This window comes from Pseudorca crassidens, chromosome 16 (assembly GCF_039906515.1).
Source record: "Pseudorca crassidens isolate mPseCra1 chromosome 16, mPseCra1.hap1, whole genome shotgun sequence".
Classification (NCBI taxonomy): Eukaryota; Metazoa; Chordata; class Mammalia; order Artiodactyla; family Delphinidae; genus Pseudorca; species Pseudorca crassidens.
This window is the reverse complement of record NC_090311.1, coordinates 2,774,054-2,797,286: the sequence shown is the minus strand read 5'-3', so window position 1 is coordinate 2,797,286 and position 23,233 is coordinate 2,774,054. Positions and strand designations below refer to the sequence as shown.

General features: G+C 44.6%; 1 protein-coding gene across 2 annotated transcripts in view; it reads right to left on the bottom strand.

Annotated features, from left to right (window-relative positions):
• C16H10orf143 (chromosome 16 C10orf143 homolog) overlaps positions 1 to 7,102 on the bottom strand; it is a 108,321-nt gene extending 101,219 nt beyond the window's left edge. Inside the window, exon 1 of one of the 2 annotated variants that reach the window (XM_067709027.1) lies at positions 6,787 to 7,102. In XM_067709027.1, the coding sequence (XP_067565128.1) occupies positions 6,787 to 6,855 (69 nt within the window). In that variant the 5' untranslated portion in view covers positions 6,856 to 7,102. The remainder of the gene's footprint in view (positions 1 to 6,786) is intronic. The other variant, XM_067709028.1, reaches the window with a different exon arrangement.
• Between the last annotated feature and the right edge of the window lie 16,131 nt (positions 7,103 to 23,233).

The following is a 23,233-nucleotide window of genomic DNA, read 5'->3' as shown; positions in this document are numbered from 1 at the left end:
ATTTTAAATCCCAATCAAACGTTGTAAGTTGAAATCTACAATGTCTGAGATTAAAAAAAAAAGTAACGGATATAATCAACAGCAGATTAGACACTGCAGAAGAAAAGGTTAGTGGACTTGAAGGCACAGCAATAGACACTACCTGAAAATAAAGAAAACAGATTTTTAAAAAAGAACAGAGCATCAGTGGTATGATCTCAAGAAGCTTAAATGATGTATAACTGGAGTTCCAGTAGGAGAAAAGAGAGGGGAAACAGAAAAAAAATATTTGAAGATATAATGGCTGAAAATGTCCCAAGTTTGAGGAAAACTATAAACCCACAGATCCAAGAATTTCAGTAACACCAAACACACAAAAACATGGAGACAATTATACCAAAGAACACCATGGGCAAATTGCTCGAAGCCACTGATAAAGAGAAAACTAAAAGGACACAGAGACCAAAGATATTACATTCTGAGGAACTGAGATGGGATGACGGCAAATTTCTCATCAGAAACAAACCAATTAGGAAGACGGCGCAGCAACATCTTTAAAGTACTGAAAGAAAAAACTACCAACTTAGAATTCTGTATGTGGTAGAAATATCTTTCAAAAATGAGGGTGAAGTAAAGACATACAAAAGGTCAAAATTTTTATCACCAGTAGGTTTGTCCTATAAGAAATGTTAAAGGAATTCCTTCAGGAAGAAAACCAAAATATAAAACCAGATGGAAATACGAATCTACACAAAAGAATGAAGTGCACTGGAAATGGTAACTCTGTGGGCAAACAGTAAGTTTTTGCTCTTGTTACTGAAACTTCTTTAAAAGATGACTGACTGTTTAAGCAGAAATAGTAATAATATAGTATGGTTTACAGCATATATCAAGGTAAACTGTAGGACAAGAGCAGAAAAGCAGAGAGGAGAGGGATGGAAGTGTATATTGTAAGGTTCTTACATGCACAGTGGTATGGTACCACCTGATGACAGACTGTACAACTTGAAGATGCACATTCTAAATCATAAAGCAAAAAACAAAGTTACAGGTAAGTCAATGAAGGAAATAACATAAAATAATAAAAAATATCTTACTAAACCAAAAAGAAGTAAATAAAAGAAATAAAAAACAAAGAGCAATATGATAGACTTTAATCTAATTATATTAACAGTCACATTAAAAGTAAATAGACTAAATACTCTAATGAAAAGGCAGAGATTGTCAGACTGAGTAACAAAAAAACCCCAATTATAGACTGTCTACAAGAAACTCACTTTAATACAAAGATACAAATAGATTAAAAGTAAAAAGGTGAAATAAGATATACAATGCTGACACTAATCCAAAGAAAGCTAAGGTGGCTATACTAATATCAGACAAAATAGATTTCAGAATGGAGAATGTTACCAGGGATGTAAAAGGTGATTTCATAATGACAGAGGAGTCATTTAATCAAGACGACATACAATTCATAAATGTATATGCACATAAGAGTTTCACAGTACATGAAACAAAAACTTATAGAAGTTTTTGCAAGTTGTTTGCAAGGAGAAAAGACAAATCTACGATTATATTCAGAGGTTTCAATACCATCTCACAAAAACCGTTACAACATTAAAAATATTATAGGACATGAAAAAAATTGTTAAGGATACAGAAGATATACACCAAACTATCAACCAACTTGACTTAACTGACACTTATAGAACACTTCACTCAACAGCAGAATACACATTTTCCAAGACTAACCATATTTTGAGTCATAAAAGAAGTCATCTCATAGGAAAAACAGTATGGAGGTTCCTCAAAAAAATTAAAAACACCATATGATCTGGCAACCCTACTTCTGGACATTTATCAAAAAGAATTGAAATCAACATCTCAAAGAGATATTTAGCATGTCCATGTTCACTGCAGCACTATGCACAATGGCCAAGATGTAGAAACAACCTAAATGTCCATTTCAAATGAATGGATAGAGAAAATGTGGTATATTCAAACAATGACTACCATTCAGCCCTTAAAAGAAGGAAATTTTCGCAATATGCAACAACATGGAGGGGCATTGAGGACATTATGCTAAGCAAAATATGCAAGATAATGAAAGACGAGTACTGCATGATTCCATTTATACGAGGTATCTAAAATAATCAAATTCACAAAACGAAGACTGGAATGCTAACTACCAGGGGCTGTGGAGAGGAGGAAATGGAGAGTTATTCATCAGCAGAGACCCGCTGTACAACACTGTACCTACAGTCAACAATAACTGATTGTACACCTATGATTTGTTAAGAGGACAGATCTCATGTTAAGCATTCTTACTACAATAAAATTTTAAAAATAAATTAAATTAAATTTTAGAAAAAGAAAAAAGTGTCAGTAAACTTCAAAGGATTCAAGTCACACCAAGTGTGTTCTTGGACCACAGTGTAATTAAACTAGAAAGCAGTAACAAAGATCTCTAGAAAATCCCCAAATATCTGGAAACTAAATAACACACTTCTAAATAACAAATGCATCCAAGAAAAAATCAACTGGAAAATTATAAAGCATTTTGAACTGAAAAAATAAAAACCAAAACATTACATTCACTAAAGAAGAAATGTATAGCGGTCAGTGCCTACGTTAGAAAACATGAAAGGCCTCCACCTAGTGACCTCAGAATCCACCTTCAGTCACAAGAAACAAAAGAACCAGTGAACCCAACATGAGAAGAAAAAGGGAAATAAAGAAGATGCGAGTGAAAATTATTGACAAAGTAAATAGAAAAGCAATAGAGAAAAATCAGTGAAACTTAGAAAGACATCACATGTACATAGATCAGAGACTTAATATTGTTAAGATATTAAGAGATAATATTCCTCAAATTAATCTATAGATTCAATTCAGAATTCCAGCTGACTTCTTTGCAGAAATTGACAAGCTGATCCTAAAATTCCTATGGAAATTCAAGGAACCCAGAATAGCAAAAACGATGTTGAAAAAGAACAAAGTTGGGGGACTCTCACTTCCAGGTTTCAAAACTTACTATAAAGCTACAGTAATCAAGACAGTATGGTACTGATATAAGGACAGACATACTGATCAATGGAACAGAACTGAGAATCCAGGAAAGAACCCTCACATTTGCAGTGGGTTGGTTTTCAGCAAAGGTGCCAAGACAACTAAATGGGGGGAAAGAATAGTCTTTTCAACAAATGGTGCTTGGACAGCTTAATACCTACACGCAAATGAATGAAGTTGGAACCTTACCTCACACCATATATAAAAATTAACTTGAAATGGAACGTAGATCTAAATGTAAAAGCTAAAACTATGACTTTTAGGAAAAATACTGGGGTATGAAATAGAATAATTTTGAAAATCATGTATCCAATAAGGGACTGGTATTAAAATATACAAAGAACTATTACAACTTAATAATAAAAAGACAACCACCCAATTTAAAAATGCGCAAAGGATCTGAGAGACATTTCTCCAAAGATATACAAATAGCCAAAGAAACACATGAAAAGATGCTCAACATCATTAGTTATCAAGAAAATGCAAATCAAAACTACAAAGAGGTATTACTTCATATCCACTTAGAATGGTTACAATTTAGAAAGCAGACTAAGTGTTGGTGATGATGCAGAGAAACTGAAACCCTCATACACTGCCGGTGGGAATGTAAAATGTGGCAGCCACTTTGGAAAACAATTTAGCAGTTCCTCAAATGGTTAGAGAGTTACCATATGACCCAGAATTTCCACCACTAGGTATATACCCAAGAGAAATAAAAATATATGTCTATACAAAAACTTGAACATGTTCATAAAAGCATTATTTATAATAGCCAAAAAGCCAAATTGTACACTTTAAGTACTTGTAGTTTGTTATACCCCAATAATGTTAAAAAATAAATAAAAAGAAAGAAAAATTATAGGCAAAAAACCCTGCAATAGCCAATCAATTAATGTATCCTTCTATTTTATTTCTAAAGGACATTGACAAAGAATGGAAAGAAATTACAACACAGGAAATGGCCACTTATCCCTAGGAACCAAAAGCTGGGAAAGGGGATCTTGGATCACCTCAGATTAAACCAGAAAAAAATATCAATTCAACGTGAGCCCAGGTATGCTCTGCCTAGAGAACTTGCTCTTTACAGAGCTTTTATGGAAGGAGAGTCTTCAGGGAGATGAAAGGCTGAGTAGACATGAATCTTCAGGTGTTCTAGGCAGAAACTTCTATTCTTAAAGGAAAGGTGAGTGTGGTGGGCAGGGACTGAAAGGAGCCAGGCACTGGATGCCCCGAGTCACGGGGTCAACCTAGGCAAGGACCTCACGTCTCTTCTTCCAGAGCCTAGAACAGTTCCTGATACACAATAGATGCTCAAAAAACGGCGACCCAACGGAAACGATAATCACTACTGATATTTAACTGCTACACGTGTTACCACATTAGCCAACCTTACCATGATCAGGACACTAACAAGATTACAGGAGAGGCACCTGACTCTGGTTCATGAGACTCACTCATTCCAGAGATGGGTTCTGGTGGCTGTAGCTCCTAACTCCACGGCTGGTTTTAATGCACAGGGTGTAAGGCCACTAGGCTGTCCTACCTAGAGGTAGGAAAGGAGCTGCACTTCCTGAGTGACCAAATTCTGAAGGGGGGGTGTGTGTGTGAGAGAGAATGGAAAACTTGGGACAAGAGCTTGGCTACTTAATTGAACTCAATCTGGATTATTAGATCAAAGACTAGGACACAATACAACATAAACAAGAACTTTATCAAATTAGGAGGCAATATACACCACAGCAATAAGATACCACCTCATCCTTCTTTGGTCACAATCAGGAAGTGTTGTAGCCTCAACCTGGGCGTTTAATTTCAGCAATTCCAGTCTGAAAGATCACTCAAGGTCTCTTCCATTAAGCCCTTCCTGTTCCCTCTGATCAATAGTGACCTCCGGCTCCCCACTCCTGACAGCCCATGGCATCACACTTTTCATCATTTTATGGCCAATTTAGGACTTCGTTTTGAAGTCCCATGTTTTAGTTCCACAAGCCCCCCATGGGAAGCTGTATAGCCCAGTGGTTAAGAACACAGGCTCTGGAGGCAGACAGTGGGGTTTAAGACCTACTGCCGCCACTTGCTAGCTGTATACCCTTAGGCCAGTTGATTAACCTCTCTGTGCCTGAGTTTCCTCATTGGTAATACGGGTATAATAACGGATGGTTGTGAAACTGATAACCCACATGGTAGCCGCTCAAGGACTGGCAGTATCTGCCACATCTCTGCTAAATGTCTCTAAGACACACAACTCAGTGTGGCCTAACAGGAATGCCTCATTTTCTCCTGCAGTCACACGTCAATCTTTCCTCAATGACAGCACCACTGCATATCTGGGTGCTCAAGTCACAACCCTGGGAGTCACCTGGACTCCTCCCTTTATATTTCCTTCCACATCCACTCCACCAGCAAGACCTGACAGTTCTTCCTCCAAAATATACAGCCAAGTCTGTGTACTGTCACCATCTCACTCCCCTCTGTCTGAACCTCTGTCGCCTCTCACGATCTATTTATTCCTGGCCTCCCCTCTGACCACTATCCCTTTCATTTCCCACAAAGCTGCTCTGTGGAAAGAGTTAGCTCTTTAAATGTCAGTATGATCGTGTCATTCTACTATTTACTTCCCACTGTCTGGAGGACAACACCCAGGGAGTGGTGAAGCCACGGACAAAAGGAAACTGAGTCCTTGGATGTCTTTGATCTGGGTACCACCAGTCCCATACTTATATTTAGCGGCTCTGTGTTCCACGGCCCTGGGCTCACCTCCATACTGTAATGTACGGGAGAATCAAACTTCCATCCGGTTTGAGCCAATGTGGTTTGAAGTCCCTCTGTTACACAAGCTTAACCTATGCCCTGTAATATGGCACAAGGGAGTGGGGCGCCACTGTGACAGAACATAAGTGATACTGGCTCGTGGTCAGGCAGTGGGTGGTCAGGAAACATGCTGCAGAGTAGAAAGCTCGTCACTCCTGCTACGCTGTGCAAAACATGAGAAAAACGTTGCCTGCATTAACTCAGAAGGCACACCCCGTGCTTACGGAGCCCGTAGGTCCAGAAGAAGCGGACAAACAATTAAGAAGCACGGTATGGTAGCAGATCCTTGCTGCTCTTAGAAGGAAATAAACGAGATGAAGTGAGAAACAGCAATTCGCAGGCAGAGGTGTTACACAAGAGCGCAGCTCAGAGGCCCTGCACTCCTGCTCCAGTCCCACAGGACTTCTTTCAGTTCCCTAAAAGCCTACGCGCTTCCTACCCACACTGTTTCCCCTTCAAGCCTCACACAGACCCGATTACCCTCCCACCCCAGCTTGATTAGGCCCTGGCCCCCCTTACTGATCACCTCTTACCCTGCTCTCTCACAGCAAAGGACTGGCGTGTCTACTCACCTGGCACCCATACCACACCCAGTCCAGCGCCTGCACGTGGAGGCGTGACTTAGGAACAGCGGCGTGCAGAACGCAGGACACCCCCCTGACCTAGACATCGAGACCCTGCAGGGAGCCCCGCGCACATCTGAGGGACCCTACGTCTCCAGTGCTCCTGAGCGCCCGGGTTCGCATCCCTGCGCAGGCGCGGTCTGAGGGGCGGCCCCGCCCACTACGCTCCGCCCCAGCAGGTGCACGTGGCCCGCTCCGGCCGGGCCTCCTCCCAGGCAGGGCGCCAGAAGACGCGAGGCCCAGTGGGGGCCCGCCGAGAGCCGCCGCCTTCCCATTCCTAAGGCCCAGGCCCCGGGGGACTCACCGCGTCCCCCGGAACCTGCAGCTCCTCTGGCCTCCGCCGTCGCCACCGGCCCAGCGCCAGGGGGTCCATGCGGGCCCAGGCCCGAGGCCGCCCAGCCTCTCATGCCCACAGGCTGCAAGGTGCCGCCGCCGGGCCACGCCGCGGCGACCACGCCCTCTTCACCCACGTGCCCCGAGGGAGCCAATGAGGGGCTGGGGGCGGGGCGTCGCAAGGAACCCTTGAGACCCGGCGGGCCCAGGCGACAGGCCTGAGTAGCGGAGGCCAGAGCCTTGAGGAGACGAGGGGACGTTTGCCTCAGGTCATTGATTAGGGAAGAGGGCTGAACGTCACTTCTCCGATCACTGAGTCGGCCGTGGGGCTCCAAAGAACCTACTCTTAGGGTTTCGTCACGATTCGACTACAGACCCTGGACCGGCTGGAGGAGCGCCCGCCTCCTTTCTTGTGATTGGTCTCCGAGCCCAGTCTGCGGCCGTCTTCCTGTGGCTGGTTGGCTGATAGAAGGCGCAGCGGGCCTTATCAGCTGGGAGAAGCTCTGGCGTCTCTGGGAGATGTAGTCCCGGGGATGCAGCTTCAACTTCCGGGCGGGAGTGGGCCCCCGGTTGCTGCGAGACCGCGCAGTGGCCTCCTGCCGAGTTTGCTCGTTGTACGGTAGCTTCTCGTCTGGAGGCCCCGGGAGCACCCGTTTCTCTGAGGCAGCAGGCCTGAGCTGCCGGGGCCTTTGGGCTGTGCGGAAGGGGAAACCGAGGCCTTGCTGTCCGCGCCGTCGTGGGGTGGGATTCCCTCTGTGAGCAGTCCCCAAACCGTGGGCATCGCACCCCCGACCCAGTGCTGTGCGGAGCTGCACTGCCCTCATCTCAGGGAGCCGAGGGACCTGTCCAGGCTGGAGCGTGCTCAGGCTCGGCCGGCCCCAGTACCCCACCGCGGAGCCGCACCGGCTTCTGCACCAAAGCGCCGAGCCCGAGGTCCTTTCTGGTTAACTAAAATTAGTATAAGCCAGTCCTTTGACGGTGATTGGCTAGTGGGTCTGTTAGGGGCATGGCTGGCTCTGGGACAGATGTTCCTTACTGTTTAAAAAAGGGGCTGGATGGTTGGGGGCTTAGTTCTTTCCTGCTGTTGTTGCCAGTGGAAGCTCCCTGGAGCTGCTGCAGCCTTCTTATCACCATGAGGGCAGCTGGTTGGAAACTGAGTGAAAAGTAGGAAGGCATCCAGGCTCTAACAATGTGAGCTTCTGAACCAACCCCAAACCAGCTGACCACCAATCTCCAGACGTCTTGTCTTGTCTCTGTTATTTGAGTCACTGTAAATTTACCATTTTGCTTCAATTGGAGGCATCTTTTGTCACAAAGACTTGTCCTTACCCGTTGTGGTGAAAAGCATGACTCCCTACTCAGCTGGGCTACTTTCTGCAGGATATTCAGCAAATTAAGTAGCTAATCACATCAGTTTTCTCATTTATAAAAGATGATGACTCTTCTGGTATTGGGAGGATTAAATGTAAAGTGCTTAGAACAATGCCTGACACAAACTAAGTGCTCAATTCTACTACTAGTACTTCTAGGACTACTAGTTAATCCTGTATCAAAAACCTTGGGACCTTCCAGTTACAAGGTGATTAAGTTCTGGGTGTGTAATATACAGCATGGTGATTATAGTTAGCAATCCTGTTTTCTTTATATATTTGAAAGATGATCAGAGAGTAGATTTTAAAAGTTCTCACACAACACACACACACACAAAACGTAACTATGTGATGGATGTGTTAACTTACCTGACTGTAGTAATCATTTTGCAGTATATACATATATCAGATCATTACATTGTACACAGTAAACTTAAATGACAGATGTCAGTTATAGCTCAATAAAGATGGGGGTGGGGGACCTTGGGGCCAGATGTTTTGGAATTCAAAATTTTTTGGATTCTGTGTTAAAGGGCAGTATGCATACTGCATGAAACACCTTCAGCGGGATCTGGAACAGCATAAATCAAAGACAATATTTCTGCAGCAAAAATGTGTGAATATTCACAAATATTAACCCGAAGTGTGATATATAAAGGCTATAGTCTTATGTTAGTTCCAATGAGTTTGCTCCAAACTTAGGGGGAAACTTCTAAGTTTTAGAACTTTTTGCATTTCAGAATTGAAAATAAAGTACTGCTGTGGACCTGTATTACTACCTCTACTTTAAAAACTTTGCATGTATGTGTCTTGCAGTTGAGATTAAATGACCCGCTTTGTCGTCCAGTTTCAATTTCACTGTTCTTTGCACCTAAGGCTGCTTTTTCAGATGCTTGAGCCAACTGTTTGGGTAATGGGGGTACAAACGCTTGGTCCCTGAAGTAGTGACAGATGGTCTCCTTGACCAAACTACTCAGGTTCCTCTGAAATCTCTTATCAACTAGGCTCTGACCTTTGGGCTCCCGTGTTCATCCCTGCATTTTCCAGTTTCAGCAAGAATCTTGCTAAGGCAACTTAGCCAGAAGCCCCCAGCCTTGGTTTCTGGTTGGGCTTCTCATCCTCCAACATCCCCCAGGGGTTGTCTGGTCATGGTGGCCTGCTTTCAGCAAGAATGCTGCTAGGTTAGTTTAGCTAGAATCTCTTCTTACCCTTGATGTTTCCTCGTAGAAATTTTCCATCCACTGACCCCACTCCCCCACCCCGCCATGCTCCTTGGCTATAAGTTACCACTTTCCCTTGTATTTAGAGTTGAGCCCAATCTCTCCACTCCTGCAAAAGCCCATTTCAGTAGTCACTATACCTGTCACAGTGGGGTCCCCCTGAGTAAAGTCTGCCTTATCATTCTTTAACAAGTGTCATGATTACTTTTTTCTTTAACACAATTGGTATATTTAGAAGGACGCAGTTTAGCTTATCACACTATTTACCACACATCAGTCATTTGGGTACCAACCGAAAGATGTATACTAAACCTCTTCTATTATTTACCTAGTATATTTAAATTCTTAATATCTTAAAATTTAAGACTTTAAAAATAATACAAAATATCTATAAAGTGATAGTTTAAAGGACTTGTTATTCTAATATGTTAAATACATTAACAGAAGAAAACAGGAGGAAGCTTCATGACATTGGATTCTTGCATATGATGCCAAAAACAGTCAACAAAAGAAAAATTAGATAAACTGAACTGTATAAAAATGTAAAACCTTTGTGCATCAAAGGACACTATTAACACAGTGAAATGCAACCCAAGAAATGGAGTAAATATTTGCAAATTATATATCTGATAAGGAGTTAACATCCACAACACATGAAGAACACCTACAGGGGCTTCCCTGGAGGCGCAGTGGATAAGAATTTGCCTGCCAATGCAGGGGACACGGGTTTGGTCCCTGGTCCGGGAAGATTCCACATGCCACAGAGCAACTAAGCCCGTGCACCGCAACTACTGACGCCCACATGCCTAGAGCTTGTGTGCTACAACAAAAGAAGCCACCGCGATGAGAAGCCCACACACTGCAACGAAGAGTAGCCCCTGCTCGCCACAGCTAGAGAAAGCCCGTGTGCAGCAGCGAAGACCCAGCATAGCCAAAAATAGATAAATAAAATTTTAGTAAAAAAAAGAACACCTACAACTCAACAACAAAAAACAAACAACTTGTTTAAAAAACAAAGGACTGGAATAGACGTTTCTCCAAAGATGACATACAAATGGCCATGAAAAGGTGCCCAGCATCACTAATCATTAGGGAAATGCAAATCAGAATCAAATGAGAGAGACTTCTCTGGTGGTGCTGCTATTAAGAATCTGCCTGCCAATGCAGGGGACACAGGTTCAAGCCCTGGTCTGGGAAGATCCCACATGCTGCAACTAAGCCTGCGAGCCACAACTACTGAAGCCTGCGTGCCTAGAGCCCATGCTCTGCAACAAGAGAAGCCAACGAGAGAAGCCATCAAAATGAGAAGCCTGTGCACCGCAACGAAGAGTAGCCCCTGCTCACTGCAACTAGAGAAAGCCTGTGTGCAGCAACAAAGACCCAAGGCAGCCAAAAATAAAAATAAACAAATTGATTAATTTAAAAAAATTCTTTAAAAAAAAATTCTTTAAAAACCAAATGAAATGCCTCTTCATATCCATTAGGACAGCGGTCCCCAACTTTTGTGGCACCAGGGACCGGTTTCATGGAACACAATTTTTCCATGGACCAGGGAGGTGGGGGATGGTTTGGGGATGATTCAAGCACATTACATTTATTATGCACTTTATTTATATTTTCATTACATTGTAATATATAATGAAATAATTATACAACTCACCATAATGCAGAATCAGTGGGAACCCTTAGCTTGTTGTCCTGCAATTAGATGGTCCCATCTGGGGGTGATGGGAGGCAGTGACACCCAAAGTGTGTTGCTTATATCCAGTCTACTCTGTAAGATGCGGCTTAACTGTCACTTGCCGCTCACTGATAGGGTTTTGATGTGAGTCTGCAAGCAGTTGATTTATTATGGTGTCTGTGCAGTCAAACCTCTCCGCTAATGGTGATCTGTATTTGCATCCGCTCCCCAGTGCTAGCATCACCGCCTCAGCTCCACCTCAGATCATCAGGCATTAGATGCTCATGAGGAGCGTGCAACCTAGATGCCTTGCACGTGCAGTCCACAGTAGTGTTCGAGCTCCTACTCCTTCGAGAATCTACTGCTGCCGCTGATCTGACAAAAGGTGGAGCTCAGGAGGTAATGCAAGCGATGGGGAGCGGCTGTAGATACAGAGGAAGCTTCGCTCACTTGTCCACCGCTCCCCTCCTGCTGTGTGGCCCGGTTCCTAACAGGCCACGGACCAGCACCGGTCCATGACTTGGGGATTGGGGACCCCTGCATTAGGAGGGCTATTATAACACAAACAAACAAACAAGTGTTAGCTAGGATGTGGGGGAACTGGGACCCCTGTTCGAGGGGAGAAGGCAAGAAGGTAAAATGGTGCAGCCACTATTAAAAACTGTATGGTATTTCCTCAAAAAGTTAAACATAAAATTATGATATGATCCTGCAATTCCACTTTTGAGTATACACACTAAATAATGGAAAGAAGGGATTTGACCACCTATGTTCATAGCAGTACTATTCACAGTGGCCAAAAGGTGGAAACAACCCAAGTGACCATAGATGGGTGAATGGATAAGCAAAATGCAGTCCATCCATACAATGGGATATTATTCAGTCTTTAAAAGAAAGGAAATTCTGACACAGGTTACAACGTGGATGAACCCTGAGGACATTATGTGAAATGAAATAAGTGGGTCACAGAAGGACAGGTACAATACAATTCCACTTCTATTAAATAGCAGAGTAGTCAGACTTACAGACAGACAGCTGCAGGGTGGCTCCTGGGGGCTGGGGGAGGGGACAGAGTAGTCAGACTCACAGACAGGCAGCAGCAGGGGCTGAGGGAGGGGAATGAAGAGTTGGTGTTTAAGCGGGGCAGAGTTTCAATTAGGAAGATGAACAGAGTTCTGGACACCGGTGGTGGTGATGGTTGCACAGCAATGTGACTGTGCTTAATGCCACTGCACTGTACAGTTAAAAATGATTAAAATGGTCATCTTATGTTCTGTGTATTTTACCACAATAAAAATAAATAGAAGTTAACTATTAAAAGAAAAGTTGTTTCTCTGTGCACCACTTCCAGTCACCTTGCACACCACCTACAGGGAAAGCGGCTCTCAGAGGAAGGTACCTGAGCTCCGATTCCACCTGGTCAATTTCCAGCACCTGGGCAAGCTGCTTTGATTCCTCAGCTTTAAATATATATATATAAACGGTGCCTCCTACAGTGGAGTGCTCCGAGTTTACAGTGAGACACCGTCTGTATAGTGCCCAGCGTGATGCGTGGTACTTGGCAAGCCCGCAGTTCACTGTAGCTGGAATGAGGAATCTCTAGTCTTTCCCAGCCGAGCACTGGACCGACCGATCGGAGTCCAGGAAGTTTGTGGAGAGGTTTTGTTTGCTTAACAAGTGAGGTGTGCTGGGGGGAGTGTTCATTCCTGACCCTCAGTTTCCTCATCTGTAAAATAGGAATAAAGCCTTCCAGGGAAGTCAGAGCTTCATGGAGTAGCTGGGGGTTGTCTTTAATAACATGCGCAGCTCCGCTTCCCTCAGATGGGTTGTGCCCATGCGCATGTGTCTTGCGCGTCTGTGTCTGTGTATGTGTTGTGAGGAGGGGGCCAGAAACAGTTTTGATTCAACTGTTGCAAGGTCATTACTTCTACTCTTCCATTGACTTAACCTTCCTCCTTTAAATCTTTAGTGACCTCTCTAAAAGATGACTACCTCTGCTTATCTTGTTGGCATGTAACAGAGAATATATATAGTGTATCTATATACATGCATATCTCCAGAAACACATAGCCTGGCACATAATAAGTGTTTAATAAATGCTCTTTCCCTTCCTTCTTGCCCTCTTATTTTAAAAAAATTCCCAGAACTACTTTGGGCACTAGAATAGGTTATTTTTTTCCTTTGAAATTCACAGTTTCTTTAGACATTATATGACAATGTCGGTTATCGTCTTTGCCTGGAAACACTTCTCCCTAAACTGCAACAGCTCTCCTTCTTGTTTTTCAGAGGCCTAGGGAACTGTCCCTCCGGAGAGAAGCCGAGCCCACCCCGCCCCCACCCCATCTGCCTGATTCCGGTCCCTCAGGGCACTCATGCCTTGATGGTGGGAAGCTTTCTTTTTTTATCCATTGATGTTCCATATCCCCTCCAGGAGGACTGTTCTCCACTGGGCAGATGCAGGCCTGCAGTTGGCACTCAGGAAATAACCATACACTGGGCGTTAACAGACTTTAGTGGTCAATTTTGCAACATTGATCTCACTTCATCCTCCCAGCAACACAGCAGGGCTTGGGCTGTCTTCATGTTCAGATAAAGGAACAGAGAAACATCAGGCTCAGAGATGTTGCCTGCAGTGCCCAGGGCTGCAAAAGGTTGAAGGGCAGACCTGGATTCAGACACAACTCTGTCCGGATTTCTTACCCTTCTGCACGCCTTGCCTTTGGTTCTGGTGGAAAGCCTCCTTGTTAAGCTGCAAACCTCGTGAGTTTGATCAAACAAACAAACAACAGTTCAACAAACAAAACGGCTCTGCTAGTTGCCCCAAGGGCCTTAATTTCACCACACAATTTTCCAGACGCTGCTGGCAGGTACAGAGTCCCAGTCGGCTTCCTCAAGGTGAGCCTCTGCTGCACCCGGACATGAATAATCTTTATTCTGATCACCCACCTTTGCATTCGAAGTGGTTCATGAACGGGAGTGTGTGGCCAAGGGCTTCTCCTCTTGAGAATCTGTGTCCCCAGCGCCCAGCACAGGCGGGACCCAGCGTGAGTACTCAGAGCTAGGCCAATGAATGAATGAGTTCAGCAGAGGTAGCTGTGTGGCATCAGCTCCAGCCACAGCCCAGGGAGGCCTCAAGACAGGTGCCCCTGCCCTCCTGGCCCCTCTGGGCTGTTTTTAGCTAAAGACATCTAACATCGCTGGGATTTTAAATGGGACAAGGAAGAACAGAGTGCACAAGCCGTGCACTAGTCCACCTCTTGTCTCGGTGATTACATCTTATGCTTCTGGGCCACAGTCAAAGTGTTACTGAAGAGTGGCTGGTCAGGACTGCCTGCAGGTCCCCACGCTCTGCCTGCATCTTCTGCCTTGGTCTTCAGCTCAACAGTACACAGGTGACTTGAGGGCCCACGCGCCGTGGACAGCTGCTCCATCCCAAGACGGGTAATCTGAAGGATGCCTGTCTCTCCAGAAAGTCAGCGCATGTTCATCTTCCTAAGGGTCATGGTTTTGTTCCCATGTCATTTTAACTCAGGTTATTACTTTTTTTATGGCAAGACTCAGTATAAGATTTTTCTAAATGCAATCCTTATAATGATCCAGGAATATTTCATTAAGGCAAATAAGAATAACAATAATAATAACCCATCATTTTCAACTTTCAAAATAATATCTCTACATGGAGACCTCTGTGATCTGAGCCATTTCCCTATATTATTTCCTGACATTGTAAATATGCTCTTCAGGGATGATCAAAAATAGATAATTATTTGAAAGACGTTATGACCAGGGCAAGTCAGAGATTTGTATGATACAGTATAACATATGTGCCCCCGTCCATCCCATAATGGAACTGTAAACACTTGCTTTACGCCGCAGGCCAGGATTTTATAGTCTGCTAAACAGGTGCCGTAGAAAAATTGAAATATTAATAAACCACAAACGCGCCTTCTAAAAGCAATAGCTTTAGGTTCGAACAGAAAGTAGTAACTGTATTTCATTTTAACCTACCCCTGCTTCTAATCGCTGGGTAATGATTGTTAAGTGCCAGACACCAGGGTACTTCCTATGAGACACTATGTTTCCACAATAGGTTAAAATTTTAGCATGATGTTTTATATTTCATCCTAAGATTTTTTTATTTGCAACTATATGAAGTCACACTGGCTATGTTTGAGAATCCATTTTTGGCATGTATTTTCATGTAAATTATAAGGTGTTTTTGCCCCTCAGCTCTCACAATATAGTAAGGAGAAACCCCCAGGATGTGGAAATATGACTGAGGCCGCGTTAGTATGTGGGTTGGAAATAATGATTATAAATGACTCGGTAGGTAGAGAAAATAAGGGGAGAAGACTTACTGGGGAGAAGTAAAAAAGCTTGCTCTCTTTATGCACAGCTGGAAGAAAGCACCATGAAAGATGTATTACTAGTCACCTTCTTTTTATTTCTAAGGGGTTTTTATTAACCCCTTTTTATCTATCAAAATAAACTGATTGCCAGCAGATGCCATATTTTCTGACTATTTGAAATTATAAAACGAAAGCAAAGGCACACAAACTCACATACTATATCTTCCGGTAAATAAGAGACAAACCCCTCCAAAGAGATTGCTAAATAGTGTTAAAGATTTTTATAGCCATCCCTTAAAACAGAACATTTCATTTAAGGATCGGAGCAGGCCTCGGGATTCCTCAGAATGTGGCTCCCCCCTGCTGTGTTAGTGGACAGGAATTCCAGAACACTGTTATTAATATTTATGTCCCATCATAAAAGGACATATATCTGTAGGGTAAATACAGTTATGCCCGATAATAACTCTGTCCTGGGTAAGGAATGATATAATAACCTGATTCAATGGGAGAAAAAAAAACAGGGCCCAGAATCCATGTGAAGTGTACCCAGTCATTTCTAGCTGTGATGCAGTGACAGAGAACATGCGGAAACCAGAGAAGCAGCATTTCATCCAAGTGGGCGAGAGCATCTTCCTGGTCCTTACCCGTTGGGGAGAAAGGCCTGAGAGTTTGCGGCAATAGGAATAAACACAGCAGTTTAGGAGCTGGGGCCTCCCGTGTAGAGGGGCTGGGGGTGTGAGGGTAGCAGGCTGAGACTGAAGACCTACCTGACTCCCCGGGAGCTTTGCCTCTTCCATCTCAGCCCTCAGGGCAGCCGCAGCCTGACTTCTGACGGCTCAGTGCCTGGCAGAGCTGGTGTGTCGTGTCCGTGCAGAATCGGCCAGACGTGTTGCTTTCTCCTTCAGGTCCACGCCATAAAGGGTTAGCCAGTTTAGGGTCCCCCACTTCTGCCTCTTATCATAGGAAGGAGACTTTCCCCCTCTGTATCTCCTGTTATTCATTTCTTAGTTCAACAGATATGAACTGAGAAAAGAATGTATGTCATAGCTGGAAGGTCTAAAGGTCATGTTGGCATCGACATTTTTACATGAGATATTTGTTCTGATTAAAATAGTGAAGTGTATTTCATACAAATGAGCAAATAATAGATACTAACTTAAACTTAGGCTAATGGAGTCACCACCAAGTTTTTGCTTTACTCTGGTGAAGAGACACAACCATGGAGGTTTAGCTACTTCATCAAGAGAACATGAAAGACTGACCCATTTATTTTATATACGTACTACAGGGCAATAGCGCCTATGCATCATCTAAAAATCAGTGGTTTGCTTTTTTCCTTTCTTGTTTGGTTCTAGAGGAAAGAATTTAAAGTTGGCAAGGAAGGGACAGCTCTGCTCACGGTGTTTGCTGGACACTCCAGACATCCACTCTGTGACATGACATCTCCAGGCAAAAGCAGCCTGTGAGAGTGCCAAGGTCAGCGGGACAGAGGACCTGTGAACTCAAAAGCCTAGGTGGAAGGATTCTCTTTGAGACGTGACATCTTGGAGCCACACGGCCCAAAGGAGCTTGCCTGGTTAGAACTTCTTAGTTCTCTTAAGAATTACCCCTCATTTTACAAGTGATCTTGTTTGTGACACCAAGGCAAACTCATTTGTATCCTCAGTTTCTCAAATTTGAAACAAGAATTACAAATACAAGCAGAAAATTGACTCCAAATGGACCTGGAGAATAAATACATAGACACACACGCGCGCACACACACACACACACACAACGCTGTTTATATGTAAAACGTTTGACTCAAGACAACACACAGCTGCATACAAACATACACAGTGACTATGTACACTCGTGATCAGCAAAGTGCCATGGAATCTTCTTCCGGGTGATCACATGGAAAACTGAAACTTCAGGTAGGCAAAGATGTATGTGGCAGTGTATGTGTAAGTTTTTCCTTCTCTCTCTCTGCACATGACCCTTCCCTCCAACCCCATACTAGTGGCTTTCATATGTACAGCACAGACTTGGTACATCTTACAGGACCTCAAATACACTGCCAATCGAACTGAGAAGGCAGGAGGTGTTAAAAATTGGCAAGTCAGGGTAAAGCACGTTTTTGGTGGATCAGAAGAACCTCTATAGATAGAGCATCAGTTTGTGTTAATTCTGAATTGTGACGTCTCCAGGTTGAATAAAGAAACCACTCAACAAAGGATGCTCCTTCCCCAGCCTGAAGAAGCGGCTGGTGCCACCTACAGCCTGGAAACTGGCTCTACAATCCTCACCTGCCGCCCTGGCTGGTCTTCCGTGGAAGACACATTAGAATTGATGCAGGGGATGGAAAATGGGTAGTCAACTCTCAAGATGAATTTTCCCTGATAAATTGTCAACAACTAGAAACGTGTTTAAAAATTATTTTGACTAAAGAGCTTTTGAATATTGTAGCAATTAGATCAAGATTTGTGAACTACATTTTCTATAAATATATTTCTTCTAGAGAGCACCTTATGGGAGGTGGTCACATTTTTTTTTTTTTGCCCTATAGCAACCCAAAAACGTTCAACTCAGTGCTAGATTGGGTTAGTGGGTACACGCTTATTCACATTGTTTTATTTTAGGGGAAAAGAGATTACTGTGAAACCATCAGATAACATACACTTCTGAAAAGAAATGAAATGTATTTTTATCGGTGGAGCCAAGATGGAGTACGTCTTGAAATGTGTTTTACACATAAGCTTGCTCATAAATTGTCCATTCACTGCTTCGAAACCTTTTTTCACATGTGAGGAGCTGTCAGAGGTCCCTAACAAACACGAGTCTTATGTAGTTTACTGGATATGTAATTCTTCTTTTCTTTGAAAATAATTATTTTTCAAGCAAGTGCAGCAAAAATACAACCAATAAAAATCTCGCTATGGCAGCATAAACAACCTTTATAGCCAGCATATACATAGAGTTCTTCCAATAACAGCAGTTTCTGGTAAGGAAGGGAACAAAAAATTGGCCAGACATTGCCAAGGTCAAGTGCGGGGCTCCTAAGGGTTGACAGAGGAAACATCACAGCCCATTCCCACTTCCCTATCCCAGACTAGTTCTTGGTTATCAGGGTGATAGTTGTAGCATCCCAGTTGCCAGGGAGGCCCTTGGGCCAAGGAGAACAGGGCTGGTCACTTGGTTGGACCCAGTGTCCAGTTTATCTCAACGTGGTTTGTGAGACAACCTTCCCAAGCCCCATTCTTGGGGCCGCCAAAGCTGATGGACAGCGGGGTGAAATTCCCTGGAGGGCTCCCGAGGGGCAGAACACAGACTGTCCACTTCTTAGTTACCCCACTCTCGGTCCAGGCCGGTGGTCCCTCAGCAGGACTGTGCCAGGGTGGGTGGCAGGGCTAGGGCGGGCCGATGGGGGTCGACTTCCGAGAATGTGGTCCAGGGATTCTTCTCTGGGGTTCTGGTCAACCCGTTGGGGCTCCCGGGAGGGGCGTTTGTTTCGGCCCTTCCAGACCTGCGCCCAGCCGTGGTCACGTGGCCACGACCCCTGCTCCGGGCCACCACGTGGATGGAGCCCGCAGCATTGGGACCCGGGGCCACCCCAGCTCCGCGCGGACTCCTCCCCAGGAGCTCTGTGTCGGCAGGTTCTCAGCAGACGTGCGGGTGCTCATTTATGCCATTTATAGTAGCTCGAGAAGATGTTATCGCAGCTTGAGAACGGAAATTAAAATATGTATCCTTCAGGTGCAAATCTACTGTACTTACAGTTTTACTGTTTCTCAGCAGGGGGCTCCATTAATCTTGTAACAGTGAAATTCCTAAGGAAATTAATTCCCTCCAGTTGGGGTTATTCTCAACCGGCCTTCGGAGGCAGAGTGACTGGGATTTAGGAGTCTCTCTTAAAAGAGAGGGCGCACTGGCCATTTTCCTTGAGTAACAACACTTCTTAATGCCATGCTTTGCCCATTAAAAACCCTGTGTGTGCCTTGGCTCCTCAAGGGAGTGTTTACAAAAACCTAGCCAGGCGGGAATTCAATTCCAAATCCTCCCCTGTAACGACCAGGTGTTTTTCTCCACCTGGGTTATCTGTGCCCACCTAGTACTCAGCACTGTGCCCTGTTGGGGAGTAACACTGGGGCCCAGGAGGGAATGATGTGTCACCAAACGTGGGATGGCTAAAATATTTCCTCACCCATTCAGGAGCGGTGAAATGTTAGCTGTCGTTAAAAATAATTACACCTCAGCCACACAAACACATCCCTTTTGAACTGAGGTCCATTCACAGACACAGGGTGCGGCACCTTTGCCGCCAGGAAGGCCCCCTGCAGCCCTCTCTGAAGCTTGTGCTCTGCCAGGCCAGGACTTCAGCCGCCAGGACCCAGAGCCTCAGCTTCCCGGTCCCCACGGTCCCAGCCCCTGAGGTGCCACATAGCCTTCTCAGCAAAACCTAATTGCCCCATCCTTTGCAGGGCTGTGCTGCTTGGAGAGCTGTCCCTGGTTCCTGACCAAGTGGGCCGGAGAGCCCGGAGAGGCCCCTGCCCAGGGCCACGAAGTGTCACTGGGTTCCCTAGGGGGAGCCCTCTGCCCCAGGAGGGTATAGGATGTAGCTAAATGATGCTTACATATGGGTCAGCAGAATGTCAGTGTCTGGGATTAACCCACACTGGGGACAAAGGCCAAAATCAGCCCCAGCATCTTGCTTTCCTGTGGTTTTGAGTCTTCATGCACTAAGTTCTGTATGATAATGACGAGTTTTCCCCTCTGTGCCTGAACACGCTCAGAGAAACAGAGGACTGGGCTCTCCAAAGTATGAGCAGCGTGCAGGATGGGGTGCAGTGGGGGCAGGACAGGGAAGGCCATGGAATGAGTCCCGGCACTGCCCCTTCCCTGCTGTGGCTTTGGGCAATTTCCTTAGCTATAAAGTGGGGCAGGTGTAACTGGGCCCTATGGGGCCTTCCCAGGACAGAACTGCACCCTGCCTCCCATGTCCTCTGCCTGACTCTTGTCTGCAGAAAAACTTTAGCCTCCTAGGCCTTGCCCGAGTTCCAAAGAATAAATTTAATCAGAGAAGTGAGAAAATGCAGAGAGAAAGGAAAATGGTCAAGCAAGACAAAATAATAGTTTAAACAAAGTCCAGGGCCTTTAGTTCCTCCTCAAGGGCTATAGATAATATTCTGAGCCATGTCTTTGGAGCTGTTTTGCAGATACTGAAGCCCCTACCAGGTGGAAGAAGTTAACTGCATGCTGCCCACAAGCACGCAGAGCCCAGACCAGCTGGAACCAGAAGGTTGATGATGTTGACTCTCGATGACCTCACCACCAAGCAATCAGAAGTATGTCCACGAGCTGATCACGCACCCCACAACCCTCCTCCCTTACCTGTCTTTAAAAAGCTTTTCCTGAAAGCCTTCGGGGAGTTTGGGCCTTTTAAGCACTAGCTGCCTGGACTCCTTGCTTGGCTCCTGCAATGAATGCTGCACTTTCCTTCACCACAACCCGGGGTCAGTAGATTGGCTTTACTGTGGGTGGGTGAGAGGACCTAAGTTTGGTTTGGTAACACAGGCAGTGATGTCTTTGCATCATGATCTGGAAGCAGCAAGGACTTTGGAAAGCTGAAAAGCACTATATAGCTGTGTACACCCTTATCTACCTGTAACTCAGATGTGACAGCCCCCCAAAATGTGGCTTGGGCTCAGGGCTGAGTGGAATGGTCTTTGTTGTGAAATCAGAGCATTTTAAAGCTCAGAGATTCACTTGCTGAACATTAGGCCTGTTGATATCAATAGTGATAACAGCAAAAAGGGCAGGAGGCAGAACTGGAAAGATTTTTAGGGAGTTTTCCCAACTTTATTTTTAAGGTAGGGAGCATGCTCTCTAGCTGGTATATCCTGCTTTCAGCAAATTCCATTTAAAGAAGGAAAAATCAGGATTTTTAACAGTTACATTAGATGGGTGATTCTTGCATTTTTTGAAAAAGATTCACTATTGCACATTTCCCTAGTGCATTACAATTTCATTATTTTTAAATTACAAAGCCCATCCATGTTCTTTGAAAAAAATGCAAGTGAAATGTTTTTAGTATTGATGTGTAAGCTTCCTTCAAATTAGAGATATAATTCTTGTACAACATTTGGTGCAGATGTGTTTCCAAACATACTAACATTTCAATGAATGACTCCAAAGAAGTTTAAAAAACAAAAAAAGAGAAAGAAAAAATGCAGGTGACACTAGGAAGCATATAATGTAAAAGGTGTAGGTCCTCCCTTTAAAACTTCCCTATTTTCACTCTCTGGGCACAAGTTCTTCTAACACTTTGGAGAACATCCTTTTGAAGACCTTTTGCTATGCTACATTTAGCTATACGGAGTTACATGTTTTATTTACATATAATTCTGTTTAAAAATGGTCATCAGAGCATACATCTTGTTTTGCAACATGCTGTTTTCTCCCTTCCCGGTGCATTTTTTCATAGTAGTCTCTAGATTTTATTTACGGTTTTTAAAAAAACTAACCTTTTTATTTTAAAATGATTGTAGGGTCACATGCAGTCATAAGAAATAACAGAGAGAGATTCTGCCTATGCTTTTCCCCAAAGATAGCATCTTGAAACACTGTAGTACAATACCACAACTAGGATGATGATATTCATACGATCTGTCCATCTTCTTCCATTTCTCCAGTTTTACTTGTACTCTTTGTATTTTGTGCGTTTAGGTTTGTGTACCTACCACCAAAGTCAGGATACAAAACAGTTCCTCACCACTCTCTTATTGCATTTTAGATAATGGAATTTACCATCTTCAGGAACACCCACTTCTCAGGATGAGGCACATATGTAACTAAAGACCACTTTCAATCACTGGAGCAGAGTTGCCCAAGAGAAAATACAAAGTGAGCCACAAATGAAAGTCACCTATGTAATTTAAACATTTCTAGTAACCACATTTAAAAGGTAGAAAGAGGTAAATTTAATTTTAATAATATGTTTCACAAAACCCAGTATATCAGAAGTAGTATTTCAACATGCAATCAATGTAAACATTATTAATGAAATATATTACATAATTTTTTTTTTTTTTTTTGTAATAAGTCTTTGAAACTCCACAAGCCCACTTCTCCACCAGCTGCAGGTAGAGAGCATGTACTGAGCACCTGCCACGTTCTTGGCTCTAACTTAGGCACTGGGACAGAGACTCAGTTCCCGCCCTTGATGAGAACCGGGGCTGGTGGAGACTACAGGTGCAGTTCTAACCCGGTGAGATGTGCACGTGGTAGAAGGCACATAGGTGCCCTAACACCCACGGGAGGATCCATGGGACCTGCCCTCAAACTCAGTGCAGAGCCCGAGGACCCCCAGGAGGAGCCTCACGTGTCTGGGTGGAAGCGATGGCTTCAGTAAGATGGGAGCTCCAGGAGTGGCTCTTTGGAGAGCAGGCGGGGTGCAGTTTGGGGAGAACCAAAAAGACTCCCCTGGCCCCAGGGCAGATGGATGCTGGGCTCCGGAGGCAGGGGAGGGCGCTTGGCTGGCGGCTGAGGTTTCCCTGGTTATTGAGGATACTAGGACCATGGACAATTTTACCCAGGCCGGAGAGTGTGTGGGAGTTATAGGCAGGGGAGGTGGAAAGGTGGTGAGCGGACACTACCTGGGGCGTCAACATTAGGCGATGCCAAGGAGAGCCAGGGAAGACCCGAGGTTAGAGGAGCGTGGGGCCTGCGGACCTGAGTGAGAGGGTCCTGGGGCTGGGCCCGTGGTGCCGGAGGCGGCCCAGCTGCCCAGGCCGTGCTGCTCGGAGGTCACAGTGGG